General features: G+C 34.9%; 1 protein-coding gene across 11 annotated transcripts in view; it reads right to left on the bottom strand.

The window, feature by feature from the left end:
• The window catches only part of DPY19L3 (dpy-19 like C-mannosyltransferase 3), an 89,142-nt gene that overhangs the window by 55,474 nt on the left and 15,265 nt on the right, over positions 1–18,403 (bottom strand). For all 11 annotated transcript variants that reach the window (XM_058280105.2, XM_058280102.2, XM_058280100.2 and 8 more), the window contains one exon: positions 4,881–4,971. In XM_058280105.2, coding sequence (XP_058136088.1) covers positions 4,881–4,971 — 91 coding nt within the window. The remainder of the gene's footprint in view (positions 1–4,880; positions 4,972–18,403) is intronic.

Here is an 18,403-nt window from a genome sequence, read left to right as displayed (position 1 = left end):
AAAACCCAGAGTACTACCTTCACAGAGTATATTGTGTATTGTACATTATTTAAATATCTATACAAATAGGTAAATTAATACTTTTGTGACGGCAATGAAAAAAAAAGTACATTTCTCTGTAGAAATTTGGGCAAGAGGATTTTATGTTCCTCTGATGTCCTCCTGCTATGACACCTGCAATGCAATGCCTCCCTCTGGAGAATATAAATGGCCTCCCTCCCTGTGGTAGGTTTCACCACTTCACAAACTCTGGCCAATGCCATGTGAATGGACATAAAACACTTCTTTCTTTTTTAAGGAGGTACTACCACCTTGTACGTGGGAAGTAGGCGGTCAACCACTGGGCTATATCTACTCTCCAATGAGAGTCGATTTTTTGTTTGTTTGTTTTTAGGAGGTACCAGAGATTGAACCCAGGACCTTGTACATGGGAAGCAAGTGCTCAACCACTTGAGCTACATTTGCTCCCCACACACAACACTTCTGAGTCTCTTAAGATAATACATGTTTCTGCCAACTCTTTTCTTTCCCTCTACAATGATAACAGCATGTTCCAAAGGGGGGCAAATATGTTATAAGAGTGGGAAAATAAACCCATTGTTAAAGAAATCCACTGCTATTTTCATGTCATAAGCTACTATAACCAAGCAGATTAATTACTGGAAGGTGTGAATGGGTAGTTCACAGAAGAAAACATGCATTTGGCCCTTAAATATTTGAAAAGATGCTAAACCTCACTCCTACCAAGAGAATTGCAAATTAAAACTACACTGAGATAACATTTCTTATTGATCAGTTTGTTAAGAATCAAATCTGACAATAATTTCTGTCAATGAAGCAGTAAGGAAGCAGATACTCATACACTGCAGTTGGGAATGCAAAATGGAGTAATTCCTATGGAGAGGAATCTGGCAATACCCAGCAAAATTACATGTGCATTTTTACCCTCTGATCTGATAAGCCCATGTCTAGAAATCATTCTCAAATATACGTTGGCAAAAATAGTCGATGATATGGGCACAAGGTCACACAGCTCCAATTATATTAGCAAAAGATCAGAAACAACCCATATGCCTATCAGTAGGAGACTATTTGAATAAACCATGGATATCCATACAAAGGAGCACTATGTAGCTGCAAAAATGAATAAGGAATATCTCTTGAGTGATCAAGATTCTTATTACATGACAAAAGCAAAACGCAGAACAGTGTATACAGTAAGCAGTTTTTTTTTTTAATGCACCAAAGGGGGCAATATGAATAAACTATTTGCTTATGTTAAAAATATTAACAGTGTAATGAAAAATCAAGAACTAATAAAAATGGTTACCTACAAGGTGAGGAAGGAAACAGAGTAGAGGGGACAGGGATGGAAGAAGACTTCCCTGAATGTCCTTGTTTTATAGTTCTGACTTTGGAACAATGTAAACTTTTTTATAAAAGTTTGAAAAAAAATTTTTTTAAAAAATAAAGCAATCCCTGAAAACTAAAAGCAAAATAAAATAAATAAACCTTTTGAGCTTGGTCACACAGAGAAAACTCTTTCAAGTGACTTGAAAACAGAGTAACATGGCTATACATTCCCAATGGGTTATGTCCTAAGGGAAAAAAGGACTGCAAAGACAGCTTGAGTTGTTTCAGGCAATCATACTGTTACTAGCAATATAGTAGTAACTTTGAAACTATTCTCTATATAGTAGCATAAAACAAATAAGTCATGTTAATGTCATTAGGAACCAAGGTTTTCAGCTTAAGAGAAAAGAGATACAAGATAAAATAGAAAAAAAAAAAGCAAAAACCTTGTTTTCTTAAGTTTGACTTGAAAACAGTTAGATTCATGAAGTATTTCCTCTTAGGAAAAAACCAAAACACATTTCCTAGTGTGACAGTTTGAAATTTTGTGTGTGTGAATCCCAGAAAAGACCCTGGTCTTAAATTAATCCATTCCTATGGGTGTGAAGCCCTTTGATTACACTAAGGGATCTTCTGATTAGATCATTTGATAGTTAGGAGTGACCCAGGTTAGGTCTCCGCCTTCTTGCAGGGGTCTTATATAAACTTCAAACTGAAAGCAGAAAAACAGAAAGACAGCTGCCATTTGACCCTGCCATGAGAGAAAGTAGAATTAAGGAACAGTAGAGATTGGCTGCCATCTTGCCTTGCCATGGGGCAGGAATCCAGGATCTGCTGGCAGATAACATGTGATGAGAAAGCATCTCTGATAGTGCTGTGATTTGGACATTTCACTGCCTCGGAACTGTAAGATTTTCCCCTTATAAAATTCCCATCAAAAAAGCCAACCTGTTTCTGGTATTTTGTATAGGCAGCCTTAGCAAACAAACACCTAGTTTGGATTACTAAAAAGGCCTGGAACAATGACTAATCCAGTTGCAACAAGAATCCTTAGTATCCGTGCTATGGTCTCTAACTAGCTACTAAAAAGAACTAGGCTTCCTTGAAGAAATGTCTGATTCCAGTTCAGGGATATAAAAGAAAAAAAATGAGCCAAAAACATCTTACCATGCCAAAAAGCAAGGAAGTTTTCAAGGACCTCTGGGGTCATATCTAAAAGGCCTGAAAGGGATCCCAATGGCCAAAGAAGGATAATTTGAATATATAAAGAACAATGAATGCTAAGGATTAAAACTCATCAAAGATGTTAAAAATTCATGAGCTCATGACGATACTTAAAAGGCAAAATATCATCGTTACTTTTAGTGGATACTAGAGATGCAACTTGTTCACAAAACAAATAAATAAAGGGAAAGAACCAATATGTATTCTATGTTCTTTTTATGAACTGAACCTCTGGGAAAGAAAAGAGTTGATTAGAAAACACCTTTCTTTAAAGACAAATTCCACCTAATGATGATGGAAGAAAAGACAGAATTAGAGTATCACCGTTTTGTAGTCCTTATGGAAATAAATCTACATGATGATCATCAATGGTATTAAACCATTAGATGTAAAGCTAACTGGTAACTTAAAAATGGATCATTCTAAACCCAAAAAGAGATACCCAGCCATCAGGTGCCCCCAATGGTACACTAACAGGAAGTATACAACACCACTTAAGAAGCAATCTTGAAAAAAAAAATTTTTGATCCCTGAGTCTGTGCAAGCTTCTAGTGCTAACTACCAATTAACAGGAAATAAGGGAAAAGAGAGGCTATAAAATGACTCCATGCGGCTCCAGGAAAACCCAAGAAGTAGAAAACTCTATCAGACAAATGAATCAGTTTTCAACAAAAAATTATAAGGAAAAAGAATCACAAAAACTGTTTTAAACTATAAGACAATCAGAGAAATGGGAACACTGGACATTTATTATTAAAGAATCTCTCAATTAAGTGTGATAATGATATTGTGGTTATGTCTCTTTTAGAGAAACATATTGATATATTTACAAATGAAACAATGTGTTGTCTTGTACTTACTCCAAAATAATCCAGGTTGGGGATGGGGTATAGAGGAAATAAGATTGGTCGTGAATTGTTAAGTGTTTTAGCTGGATGATGGATACACCAAAGTCCATTAGAGGATTCTTTCTACCTTTTTATAGGTTTGAAACTTTCTATTAGAAAAACCTTAGAAAATGACTTACAGAATTGAAACAGAGCAATCACTGAGTTCATAGTGATACTTAAAAAGAAAATATTCATCATGTACCTTTAGAGAAGGGTTTCTCAACCTCAGCACTACTGATATTTTGGGCCAGATAATTGTTGTGGGGACCATCTTGTGCATTGTAGGATGCTTAGCAGCATCCCTGGCCTCCACCCACTAGATGCCAGTAGCATCCAAAAATGTCTTCAGACCTTGCCGGGTATCCCTAGAGGGTCACAACTGCCCCCTTTACAGAGAGAGAACCACTGCTTTAGAGGATGCTAGAGAAGCAACCTCTAATTGTCAAAACGTGAATATGGAAGGCAAAAACCCAATACTGATTCTACCTTTTTTGTATAAACTATACCTCAGGGTAACCAAATAATTGACGAGTAAAAGGTTTCTACGTAATAGAATTCCACCTAATAAATATAGGAGGAATTATAGAATCAGAATATCATTATTTGCAACTCTACTGAAGTAAGGGACATTATAATCATTAATGGCTGCCAAGACCATTAAGTGGAAGGCTGATAGGTAATTAATTTTATTATGGATTAATCAGGCTATTAACAGGAACAAAATAATTTTTATGCCATAAAGAGAAAGACAATCAAACATTTCACATTTGATATGAAACACTGTGATATACAGTAAGCAGCAAAACACCACCTATGAAGAATTCTTGCCAGAAAAATCAAATCTGAATCTAACCAAAGCCTAGAATGGGTGAATCTCTGTCGTGTATGCCCATGTTAAGCATATCAAGGCTATAGTAAGTAGGAGAGATTCTTTTTGGAGCTTTCAATTACATGTAGGGAGGGTAAAGAGTTTGGGCTCTAAACCACTTATGAAAACTGGAAACCTACAATTAATGACAACTGCAAATAAAGGAATGAAGGGGGATTTGGTGTGAGGAGAGAGAACTTTAATTTTCATTTGTAATACCCAAATTGCCCCTGCCGTTAGACAACACTACTGTTATCTGCCAAGGCCTCTTCCAAAAGGATCACAAGAAAAATTAGCAACAAAACCAAGAAATTTCAAACAGATTACTTCAGGGAAGGAGTAGCTGGGAGGTAAAGAGAGTAATATAAAATATTACAGAACTTCTTTCAGAGCAGAACATTTTCATGAAATGACTGGATGTTAACAAGGAAAAACTTTGCACATTCTGCAATGCATTTAAAATGCTTTAATACAAAAAGTATGTTTTGACTGAAATACTGAAAAAAATATACTAGGCCCCAAATGAAAATATTAGTTGTCATTACCTTGCTTGAGGGTTGGAGCCTGCAGCATTTGCTTGTAGTAGGAGTAATACAGTCCACATTCTGTTCTGAAAGAGATTTCTCTCTCCACTTCCTGAAACAGAGTTAGAGTTACTTGGTATACATAGATTGGTTTTGTTTACCTATCTTTTATCACTGTGGAAATAAGATACTGAAATTACAGATTAACATTAAAAAATCAGAAAATATAATCTCAAATCTTGGCATACAAGAGTAGTGGTTATTAACTACTGGAAGTTGGGTTGAGAGGTACATGGGTATTTTTCTAATACTATTCTTTCTACTTTTGTGAATATTAAAATTTTTTCATTTGGAGACAATCAGTTCTGTATAAATTGATTTTTCAGAGTTAAAGTTTTCTCCTATTTTCACACAAATTAAAACTAAACTTTAAAATTAAAAACAAAACAACCCAAAACACCACCATTCCTAGATAATATTAGTGAGAAAAAAAACAAGGAGTCTAAAAAAACCTCCCAAATAAAAAAGAACTTTAATTGCCTTAGACACCTGCCCAAAAGCTAATGATATTATATGAGATCAATACTTTTCTTTTTATTCTAAGAATATAAGGCATTCTTAGTAAAATGGGAAGAACTTTTATATATGAATTTTACTTTGACAACTTTAGTGGAAAGATGTTCATATAGGCAAATTAATACATTAATTAAACCACTTATAGTCAATCTCAGAAAAAAAAGAAAATTTAAAGTAACAACTATTAACTAATTTGGTTGTAAGATACTTTTAATAAATTTAAAATTAGTAGTAAGGATAGAGATTTTCTAGAATACTCTTATTGCTATTCAGATTCTATATTTCATATACATTTAACAATATAAATGGACATAAAGTTATAATCTATGTCATTACAGATTCTTTCACTCAGTGTTAAAAAAAACACCAGGTCCTAGAATCTGTAACACATTGGTCTAAAATGTAATTTCATCAATGGTATATACAGCAGTTCCATAAACCCTAAACCCAACTTTATACTGGAGGAAGATGAACACAGTACACCTTACTTTCTCACCAATGGACTTCTTTTAGTTCATCATTGTTTTCTACTGCCTTCAACTACTTTTTAAATAGTAATAAACATTTCATTAAAATAACCACTCAGGGGAATGGATGTGGCTCAAGTGGTTAATTGCCTGCTTCTCACATGAGAGGTCTCGGTTTGGTTCCCTGTGCCTTCTTAAAAAAACAAACAATGAGCAAACAAATGAAAAAAACAATTTAGGGGAGCCAATGTGGCTCAGTTTTGAGTGCCAGCTTCCTACATTTGAGGTCCTGGGTTCAAGCCCTGGCCCTGGTACCTCAAACAAACAGACAAAAAACCAAACCACTCAAATGCTATTTAGCTTCAGATCTGAAAATTTTTTGATGCATTTCTCCACCCTTTAAATATCTTAAAAAAAAAAAAAAAGAGTATTATAAATTCGTTCATGAATAAAGTACTGAAGAAATATTCTCTATTATCTAAGAATGTAAATATCCAATTATTGATCCCTAAAATAAACTATTATATTTTACTGCCATTAACTGATTCTTTTAAGAAAAATGGGAAGGGTAGCAGAGCTTATATGTTAAACTTCCTTTCACATATTTATCCTGGGAAACCAAGCATGAAAAAAAGGCCCTGAAAATTAACTTCATTAGCACACTTTATAAAAAAGATGATAGAAAATGGTATGGCTTTTAAGCATTTACAGTTGCTACTGATTGGTTGATTATCTCTCATAGCAGTAAAAGCAACTCTTTTAGCTGTCACATTAATCCACTCATCTTTAATCTTTGAGAAAAACTGCTCTACTGCTTTTGATAATATAAAACCAAACTGACATCACTTGTTTCTAGAATATTCACACCACTCTTCAGTCAAGTAACCCCAGAAACTATAAATTGAAGTTAAATGAGCAAATATTACTCTTGTCCATGCAAAAACAAAACAAAACACGTTAAGTTTAATTACATTCCTCCTTTTCTCTACATGAACACCCTAACTTCAAATCTACACCCCCAAATTAAACAGGAGAGCCAAGTTAGTCATCCATATGTATGAGTTTCATTTCCAATATGATAAAAGAATAAAAAATGGCAGACTTTATAAAGATGGAGAAAAAGAAATGAAATCTCTCAAAGTACTAAAAGTGGAAAGCTTTTGTAGGTCATCCCTCTTTTATACATGCAGAATATATAAAGAACAGAGGGGGACCTAATTAGTAAAAATGCATTCAAACATGATTAATTGGTAATCTTGACACCAGCTGTACAGAACCAAATGCTATACTTTATTAGACAGACATTTGCAAGTTTTACATCTGCTTCATGCTAAGAAAACATCTGCTTTACTCATTCAAGCACTTTTCCAGTTTTACAGCAATTTACACTTTGCCTGGTAGATCATGTCAATGGAAATGTATACCAATAGAAGTTACCCTCTAAAGAGTGCAAAACTAACAAATATGCCATATTTTAATTTACACAGGTTCCATAGAGGAAGCAATATTTATTCGGAGAATGAAAACATCTTCTCTGAAGATACAGAAAGAAACGGAATGGCAAAAGAATTGTATTTTAAAGAACTGTATAGCTAAAACCATTTAAGTTTATATATCAATTTAACAGAAGTACTAAAGGGAAACAGCACAGAAGAAAAAAATGACTGTTCACAATTAATGATTTACATCTCCCCCAGGCAATAAGGCAAGTTGCTAGCAACGTGTAAAAGACAACATGCCCTTTTAAGCAATTAACATCAAATTTGGAAAGGAAATATATCAAATTAGTTTTTAAAAATCTCATGTAAATAACTTTTGTCTCTGAAAACTGTCCCCCAAATAATTAGGCTCATTATAAGACAGCTGTTCTTAAAGCTTTATATGAGAAATCATGCCCTCAGCAAACATATTTACAGCACATATATGGTTTATTGTCTGGTTAAATTCATGTCCATCTGTTAGAATGGAATGATTCTTGCCCTAGATTTGATTAAAGCCTTGACATGTGACAGCTGCCAAGCAGCATGTATGTGAGTAGGTTGAACTTCTGCTGAAGTGTAAGTACCTCCACTGGGCACACATTGAAGCAATCATGAGTTGGGGTACCACTTTGGAGTGATGGAAATGTTTTGGAAGTAGACAGAGGGAGTGGTCTGTACAACACAGTGAATGTACCAAATGCTACAGAATTGTTCACTTTAAAATGGTTAAATTTTCACAAAGTAAATCTCACCTCAATAAATTATTTTTTAAAAATTCAGTTCCTCAGTTCCTGAGTACATTTGGCAAGTGGCTATCTTACTGGACAGCACAACACAGATATGGAACTTTTCTCTATCATCAAAGAAAGATTTACTGGCTAACACTGTGTTAGTGTTTTCCTATTGGGTAGGATGTTGGCAAAAAGTTTGAGGTAAACGCATGCTATATAAAAAAGATCATTTTTTCAAACAGCTTTATTGAACTATAATTCACATGCCATACAATTCATCCATTCAAGTGTATAAGTCAATAATTTTGGTATATTCAGAGAGTTGTGCAGCCACCACCACAATCAATTTAGGAACATTTTCATTACCCTCAGAAGAAACCCTGCTCTCCTTAGCCATCCACCCCCCAAACCCTCCAGCACTCCTAGCCCTAGAAAACCACTAAACTACATTGTCTCTTTAGATTGGCCTATCTGGATATTTCAAATAAATGGAGTTACACAATATGTGGTGGAGTTACACAATATGTGGTGGTCCTTTGTGACTGGTTTCTTTCACTATCATATTTACAAGGCTCATCCATGTTGAAGCATGTGTCAGTAACTCATTTTTTTGTATTGCCAAGTCCTTTGAATAAATATAGCACATTTTATTCACCTACCCATTAGTTTATGAATATGTGAGTTAATTTCTCCACATCCTTGTCAACACTTGTTATTACCTGTCTTTTTACAGCCAGCCTAGTCGAAGTTAAGTGGTATCTCATGGTTTTGATTTGTATTTCTCTATGACTAATGATACTGAACATCTTTTCATGTATTTTTGGCCATCTGTATATCTTCTTTGGAGGACTGTCTATTCAGATTCTTTGCCCATTAAAAAAATTGTACTTATCTTTTCATTGAACTGTAATAGTTTTTTATATAGCCTAGATCCAATTCCCTTATTAGATACACAATTTGTCAAAAAAAAAAAAAAAAAAAAAAGTGGGTTATTTTTTCACTTTCTTAGTGGTGTCCTCAAAGTACAAAAATTTTTAACTTTTATGAAGACCAATCTATTTTTTTCTTTTATTGCTTGTACTTGACACCATATGCCAATTCCAAAGTCATGAAGACTTACAGTTTTCTTTTAAGGTGTTTATAATTTTGGTTCTTACATTTAGGTTTATGATCCATTTTGAGTTCATTTTTATGGATGGTGTGAGGAGTGTTTTGCAACTGACTATCCAGTTGTCCTAGGGCCATTAATTGAAAAAACTATTTTTTCCAAATGATTTTTCCTTTTCAAAATCAAATGACTATACATAAAAGGGGCTATTTCTGGGTACTCTATTCTATTCTATTGATCCAAATGTCTACCCTTGTGTCAGTACCACACTATCTTGAGTACTGTAGCTTTGTAGTAAGTTTGAAATCAGATGTGTGACTCCTCAATCTTTTTTTTTCTTCCAAGGTTGTTTTGGTTATTATGGGCCACTGGAGTTTCCATATGGATTTTAGAGTTAGCTTGCAAATTTCTGCAAAAATTGCAGCTGGAATTCTGATGGGGATGGGTTCTGAATCTACAGAACAGTTTGGAGACTATGACATCTTAACAATAGTAAATCTCCCAATTCATGAATATGGTATAAATTTTATCCTTCTTTGTTAACTTTGTTCCTAATTATTTTGTTCTTTTTGTTGCTAAGGAACTGTTTTCTTAATTTAATTTTTGTTTTGCTTATTGCTACTGATTTTGTATATTGATCTCGTATCCTGCAACCTTGCTGAATCTGTTTATTAGTTTGACTAGCTTTTTAGTCAATTCCTGAGAAGTCTCTACTTACATGACCATTCCATCTATGAAGAGTTTTACTTCCTTTCTAGTTTGACAGCTTTTATTTTGTTTTCTTGCCTAATTCCTCTGGCTAGACCCTCTGGTACAATGAAGAGCTGTGGCAACAGTAGGCATATTTGTCTTGTTCTTGATCTTGAGACAGAAGCTTTCAGTCTTTCATAATAAGTATGATGCTAACTGTGATATTTTCATAGATGCCCTTTTCAGATATAAGTTCCCTTCTATCCTACTTGAGCATTTTTATAATGAAGTGACAATAAATTGTGTCAAATGTTTTTCTGTGTCTGTTGAGATGATCACGACTTTTGTCCTTTATTCTATTGATTTGGTGGGCTTATATTTTGAATTTTAAAAAGGAATTTAATAAGGAATCATAATGAATTTTATCAACCCCCTGCCCCACTTGTTTTGCACCCTTTGAAGTAGCAATATGTTGAACAAGTATACTACCACACTTCTTTACAATAAACCATTCTTACATTCCTGGCATAAAAACAACTTGTCCACAGTGCATTTTAATTTTCACGGGCTACTAGATTCTCTTTACTAGTATTATTTAGGATTTTTGCTTCAATGTACTTAGGTGAGATTAGTTGGTTTCATATTTTAATATTATCTGGATTTTATACAGTCAGTTCTTGTTATTTGCAGTACTTATATTGTATTTAGTTACCAAGAACACTGTATCAATTAATACTGAATCACTGCCCTTAGGGAAAATACAAGGTTAGGTTCCTTCTGGGCTTCTGGTCACAGTATCTCAACAGCTGATTGATAGGTACCGTTGTTTTATGTGTTTTTGTTTAAAGACACTTTGTATCTTTTGTTTCTTCCTTAAATTTGGAATTAAATTTAAGATAAAACTTTCCTCCAGAAATTCTCTAAGAAGTTGTTTCACCAGTCTTTTAGAGGCTGCCCCTGTTTAACCTCATTTAGAAAGAGAATCCTTGCCTTCAGAACATTTTAGAACATTTAAACACTTTTCACAGTGAGAGCATTGAAACAAGAGGCAGAACTTTGCCCTGTCTGTCCTTGACTGGGATTGTGCTTACCCAGTGACTCAAATTTTTCATAGCTCTACACATCTGTAAATGACTATGAAAACACTGTAATCTGTGAATAATGAGGACGGATTGTAATTATAGTGTATTCTGATAGTCAGTTTGGGTGTCACTGTTATGCTTACTTTATTAAAATAATTTGTAAGGGGAAGTAGATGTGGCTCAAGCGATTGAGCTCCTGCCTACCACATGGAGGGGGGGGGGAAGGTCCCTGGTTCAATTCTCGGTGCCTCCTAAAGAAGAAAGTGAGCTGGTGAGGCAGGCAGACATGGCAAGCTGATGCAACTAAGAGACACAAGAAGAATAACATGATGAGACACACAACAAGGCAGGGAACTGAGGTGGCTCAATCAATTAGACACCTCCCTCCCCTATCAGAGGTGCCAGGTTCCTGGTCCTGCCTAAAGAAACAATGAAGATGAACAGATACGGCAAGTACAAACAATGAAGGGGTGGGAAGGTTCTAAAATGGTTCAATAGTATCATAAAATTTTGTTATTTAAAGGTTTGGTTAAATTCTTCCACCAAATCTTCTGGTACATTTTTGGGGATGGGTAGGGTAAGATGGGGATCTCTTTGTCAAGTATTCCAAATCATATCTATAGAAATTGTTTTGTTTTGGGGGGCAGTTATGGTAATACATATTTTCCTAGAAAACCATCCATTTAGCCCAAATAAATTGCACTGAATTAAACAAAAGACTCTCTAGTGACCCTTTCCTATTTCATGGTGTCTCTATTTATGTTACTGTATTTTGTGGTCTCTGTAGTTATTTCTCTGCTACCATTTCTTATTTTGGGTATTTGTACTTGCTACCCCAGCTGTCTTCATTTTTGTGTAAATTAAAGATTTACCTAGTTTAGTTTTTATTCCCCAAATAACCATTGATTCATAGATATTTTTGCTACCTTCTAGTTGGTTAAATTTTGCTTTTACCTTTATTACTTTTTCTGTTGCTAGACTTTACTTTCCAACCTCATGAGTTGAATAATTAATTCATTTATACTTACTCATTCATTTCATATTATTTAAAGACACATATTTTCTCCTGAGTATAGTTTTAGCTGTACTCCATAACCCTCAAATATAGTATTTTCATTATTCACTAGGTACTCTACAAATTCAGTTTTAATTTCTCCATAACTTGAGTTACTTAAGAAATACCTTTTATAAAGTATGTGAATATATCTCAACAAAACTTTTTAAATACATACAGAGCAGCTATGTACAGCAGGGGAAGCACAGAGATTAAGACATGATATTTTGTTTTTTTGTTTTATTATCACTGAAATAATGAAAATACTCTAATAATGATTGAAGTGATGATTGCACAACTATGTGATTATACCAAATACCATTGATTTTATACTTAAGATGGACTGTATGCTTTATTAATATGTATCAATAAAATATATTTATTAAAAGAGAGGAAGAAATGCTTTTTAATTTCCAGGGAGTAAGTTGTTTACTTAAAATAAATTAGCAAGAGGAGTCTACAACCACTATCCCCAAAGTCAGAAACAAACCCAGACTGTCCACAATGATATTTTGCATGTACATTTTCTATATTTTTTGATTTGAGATTTTCATTATAGCATAAATTTTTAACAGTATTTTTGTGAATGTTCTATGGACATTTGAGAAGGTATATTCTGTCCTCAGTTATTTACAGATAGATTTATTATATTTATTATTTTATCTGAATATATTTTATATAAATATAAAATATATAGTTTATCTGGGTATTCTATAGCCTTACTTCTGTCCACTTGCCTTTTCATTAACTGAGAAAGCATTAAAACTCAATACTAATGTATTTCTGTAATTTTCCTTTAATTTTCTGTGGTTTTTCCTTTATGATTATTGATATTTGATGCACGGATAGTCATAACTGTGACCAGTACCTTTATCACTGAAACAGTGCCCTTGTCTGATTTATCAAACTCTGTTTAAACATTTTCTTTTCCCTTTTTGCATGTTTAGTAAATTCTTCTATATATCTTTGGTCTCAATTCTAAATTACTTTATTCTGGGAGCATCTAATGCATATAGCATGTGGTTTGGTTTTGGTTTGTGATCCAGAATTTTTACTTTAATAGTTTTTGATACTCATTTATTTATATTTAAAGTAAATAATTGGACATATTTATGCTAATACATTTTGTCATACTTTTTAAAACAAATCTTCCTCTGTATGATTTGTATCTGCCTGTTCTTTAAGTCTGTGCATTTCTTCTAATTTTAGAGGCTTATGTTCTAAAGCTTGCCTTCATAACTTCATAGGATAACTTCTTTATTTCTATGGATTGTGTTTTAGTTCCCTAGCCTTCTCCAAGCAAATATTGTGAAATGGTTTGGCTTAAACAATGGGAATTTATTAGCTTACAGTTTTGAGTCCATGAAACTGTTCAAATTAAGTCATCATTAGGGTGATGCTTTCTTCCTAAAGACTGGTTGCTGGCAATTCTTGGGTCCTCTGTCATATGGCAAGGTATATGGCATCATCTGCTGGTCTCATCCTTTACTTCCAGGTTTCACTGACTTCAGCTTCTTGCTTCCACAGCTTTCTGTCTGAATTTCAATTTCTTAATCCTATTCTTAATCCAGAATAGGATTAAGACCCAATCTGATTGAGGTGGGTCACACCTTAACTGAAGTAGCCTCATCAAAATGTCCTACTTACAATGGTACCACACCTACAGGAATAGATTAAATTTAAGAACATGATTTTCTGGGGGTACATACAGCTTCAAACCAACACTCTCCTCACCCTTAGGCCCCCCAAAGACATGTTCTTTCTACGTGCAAAATACATTCATTACATCACAATATTCCAAAAGCTCAAAAACAATGCTATGTACAAAGTCTCATCAAAATCAATTATAGGTGTGGTCTATCCTGGGGCACAATTCTCCTCTGGCTGTAGACTTACAAAACTTAGAAAACGAGTTATGTGCTTCCATACATAAAGAAGGAACAGGCATAAGATAAACATTTCCATTCCCATAGAGAGAATTTGGAAGGAAAACAGGGGCCAAAGGTCCCAAACAATTCTGAAACTCAGCGTAGATTTCAAGGTCTGAGAATCATCTATGGAAAGATGGTTTGTTCTGAGCCTGATGAAGTGGCAGCTCCAACTCTTCCAAGTGCTTGTAGAGTGGCCAGCTCTCCCCAAACAGGTGTGAAGTCTCCACCCACTCCAAGACTTGGGATGATGGCCAGACTCTCCATAATCCACTGGGCATGAGAAAATGGGGGGTGTGCAACATGCTTCCTGAACAATGGGGTGAAAGGCCTGTCCTCGCCAAGCGCCAGGGCAGATTCAACCATTCCACGTACATGTGTCGGTGTGCTTTCTTGGCCCAAAAACATGTCTTCACTCCAGACCTTAACTTCCATGGTCCTGCCGTTGATTGATTTTTTCCTTCAATCTGTCCCTTTTCTGTCCCTTTTCAGTCCAGGCTGGCAGTGGCTCCACTCTTACAGATCATGCAAAAAACTTTGTTGGTTTTCCATGTAATACAAAGGGTCCAAACCACAAGACAAAATAACTTTCCACAAATCCTTCCTAGATAACCACATTTCTACTCCTGACTTAGAGTGAAATGATGACTAGTTCCATGTTCAGTTAAGTCCTAACATGGGGCATTATTTTCTGGGGTCTTGCTTTCCGGAAGCTCAGAATTTTCAAAACTATCAGTTTCTACTTTCTTTGTGTCCAGGAGTTCAGTTCTCGGCTTGCCCCTTTCCTCTTGGATTTTAGTATAAGCTGCAAGGTAAAATAGCTGCACTTTGACATTTAGCTTGGAAATCTCCTCAGCTAAATATCTAAACTCATCACTTTCAAATTCTGCCTTTCATCTTACATCAGAACTCAATTTTGCCTAGTTCTCTGCCACTTTAAAACTGGTTTCCTCCAGTTTCCAATAACACATTCATCATTTTCTTCTAAGCAGTACCTTTAGCATCCATGTATCTACAACAGCCTCTTTAAAACAGGGGTTCTTAACCTTTTTTGTTCCATGGACCTCTTTGCAGTCAGGTGAAAACCACGAATTCCTTAATAAGTCCACACTATACTGTATATTATTTAATAAATGTATCATATCGGCACCAACATGTCCTCAGAAGAATACTGTTTTTTGAATCTCAATTCAAGCTCATGGACCCCTTGTTAAGAACCCCTGCTTTAAAGCAATCTAGGCCTTTTCTTTCAATTACCACACAATTCTTTCAGTCTCTACCCATCACCCAAATCAAGAGTTGTTTCGGTATTTTCCATATTTGCAACCGCAGCACCCCATCCTTGGTACCAAAATCTGTTTTAGTTTTCTATGCTGCCCCAAGCAAATACCATGAAGTGATATTTGGCTTACATAATAAGAATTCATTAGCTTTTGAGGCTGTGAAAATGTCCAAATCAAGGCAATACTTTCTTCCCGAAGACCAGCTACTAGCAATCATTGATTCCTCTATCATATGGCAAGGCACATGGCAGCGTCTGCTGGTCTCTTCTTTTCTTTGCAGGTTTCACTGATTTCAGCTTCTTGCTTCCATGGCTTTCTTATCTGAATTTCATCCTCTTATAAAGGATTCCAGTAATAGGATTAGTGAATGAGGTGGGTCATACCTCAACTGAAGGAGCCTCATCCAAAGGTCCTATATACAATCCACCGGAATGGATTAAATTTAAGAACATGTTTTTCTGGAATACATACAGCTTCAAACCACCACAAATAGTATCTACTGACTTCCTATTATGAATAATGACATTTCTGTGAAGTTTATACTTCTCCCCTAAATAATTTAATTGGTATTATTTTTTAGGGTTTTCTTTTACATACCTCAGTTGCTTTCTTTTAAAATGAAAAATTTTTTTAAATTGAAAAACTGTGGGTTTACAGAATCACACCTAAAATACATGATTCCCTTATACCACCCTATTATTTAACATCTTGCCTTGGTGTGGTACAACTGTTAAAACTGCTAAAAGCAGTTTTATAATCATACTATTAACTGAAGTCCATGGTTTAACGTAGGAGTCGCTGTTTGTGCTGCGCAGTTTCATGAAATTTTCTTTAAAAATTTATTCTCTTACCATATATACAACCTAACATTTCATCTTTTAGCTACATTCAAATACATATTTCAGTGCTGTTAATTATGTTCAATGTTTTACTACCATCATCACTATCCATTACCAAACCATTTCCATTGTTCCAAATAGGAACTGTATATTTTAAGTCTTAACTCCCTATTTTCTATCCCTACCCTGTCCCCTGGTAACTTTTATTCTACGTTCTGACTCTATGAATTTGCTTATTCTAATTATTTCATGTCAATGAGATCATACAACATTTGTCCTTTTTGTCTGGTTTATTTCACTCAATGTGACATCCTCAAGGTTCACCGACATTGTCACATGTACCAGAACTCCACTCTTTTTTATGGTTGAATACTATGCCATTGTATATACATGACACATTTTGTTTATCCATCCATTGGCTAATGGTCACTTGTGTTGCTTCCATCTTTTGGCAACTGTGAATAATGCTACTATGAGTACTGGTTTGCAAATATCTGTTCGAGTCCCTGCTTTCAATTCTTTTGGGTATATACCTAGTAATGGGATTGCCAGGTCATACAGTAATTCTATACTTAACTTTCTGAAATTGTCTTTCACAGCGGCTGTACCATTTTACTTGCCCCCAGCAAGGAATGAGTGTTCCTATTTCTCCACATCCTCTCCAACACTTATTTTCTATTTTTTAAATAGTAGTCATTACAGTGGATGTGAAATGGTATCTCATTGTTGGTTTTGATTTTCATTTCCCTAATGGCAAAAGATGTTAAGCATCTTTTCATGTGTTTTTTGGCCATTTGTTTATCTGTAGGCTCCCTTTCTCCAGAGCTCAGCTGCGTTATGATCCTGGAGTCCTTTCTCACATGGCAGGGTAAAAATGGCAGCTCTTTTTTTCTGTGTGTGTATGTTTCTCCCATTTATAAAGGCTCCAGCAAGAAGGCAGTGAAGCAAGCTCTGCCAGCAATAAGGCAGAGAAGCAGTGAGCAACGCCTCACTGATGTACTCCAATCAAACACTCCCAACTGAATTCAATCTAATCCAAGGGGCCTACACTCACAGGAATGGATTAGCTCCCAGAACATGAAAGCTTCAAACTGTCAGACGGTCCCATTTATCTTTTTCTTTTGTTGCTTGTGTTTTGGGTGTAAAGTCTAAGAAACCATTGCTACCTTCTGCCATTTTGCTATTTAGTCTTTGTAAATTTTATACCTATTTTGCCCTACAATTCTACCGTTAATGCCTACTTTTCTATTTATTTGATTTTTTGTGTGTTGTACCATATTGCGTGCCTTTTCATTTCTATCTGACCAATAAACCAGCCAGGCTCCATACCTCACAGCAGCCTGATGCAAGAGTGAGGGGTGGGCACCAGTAACTTCCAGTCTTTATGGTAATTTACCAGTCTCTTCCTCCTGCTTCTGCCAGGATGTTATACAGTGTCCTACCAGACTCTGGAGTTTCTAAATGATATCTCCACCATCTTTTCCCTTCTCCTTCTTACTTACGTTATTATTACAATAGGATTTATATCATTCACATTTTGTTCTGTAACTGTTTATTAAGTCTTACTCATACAGTTAAATAAATAAAGTCAAGCCCATTACCAGTCTTTTTGCCACTGTTTTTTCACTTATCTTTTGATTGGATTGGATAAAGTTTTTTTTCTCTACCCATTTTTTCAGGTGATTGTTAAAAGAATCGCCCTCCCTCTCCCCATCAAAAACGTTTTTATGGTCCCTTTATACATGTTAGAATGACTAGGTTAAAATATACAAATCATTTTCTCTTCGTTTTTTTTTCACTTATAAGGATACTTTGACTATGTCATTTAAATAATGTGTTCATCTATGTATCTTCCTAAAAATATCCAAATCACTCTCTTTTCTTTGAGAACTTTGTAAATATCATTCATGTCTTTTAGCATTAAATGTTATGATGGAAGCATCAGAGGCTGGGTTGACTTTGTCTCCCCTTATAATTTTCTTGATCTTTTTGCCTGGATGCACTAAAGCTGCTTTATTTATTTTTACATCCAGCAACATTATGGAGCTACATCCTATGACTGATTTTTCTAGGCCAATTTTTCCTGGGACACAATGTACCATTCAACTGATAAAGTCAAGCCTTTATTTTGGCAAACTTTCTTGAGTTCTTTTTCTTTCTGCTTCATTGTTTTGTTTCCCTTTTTTATGATACAAATTTTGTGTATGCTTGTCGTTGTCTTCCTTAGCCATCATTTTCTAATATTTTATTAAATTCACATACTTTTATTAGTTCTGTCCAATGTTTCTTTCCGTACTTTAGATTG

The sequence above is a fragment of the Dasypus novemcinctus genome, chromosome 18, assembly GCF_030445035.2.
Source record: "Dasypus novemcinctus isolate mDasNov1 chromosome 18, mDasNov1.1.hap2, whole genome shotgun sequence".
NCBI classification, from domain to species: Eukaryota; Metazoa; Chordata; class Mammalia; order Cingulata; family Dasypodidae; genus Dasypus; species Dasypus novemcinctus.
Note: the sequence above shows the minus strand (reverse complement) of the source record. Positions and strands in the feature narration are given on the sequence as shown.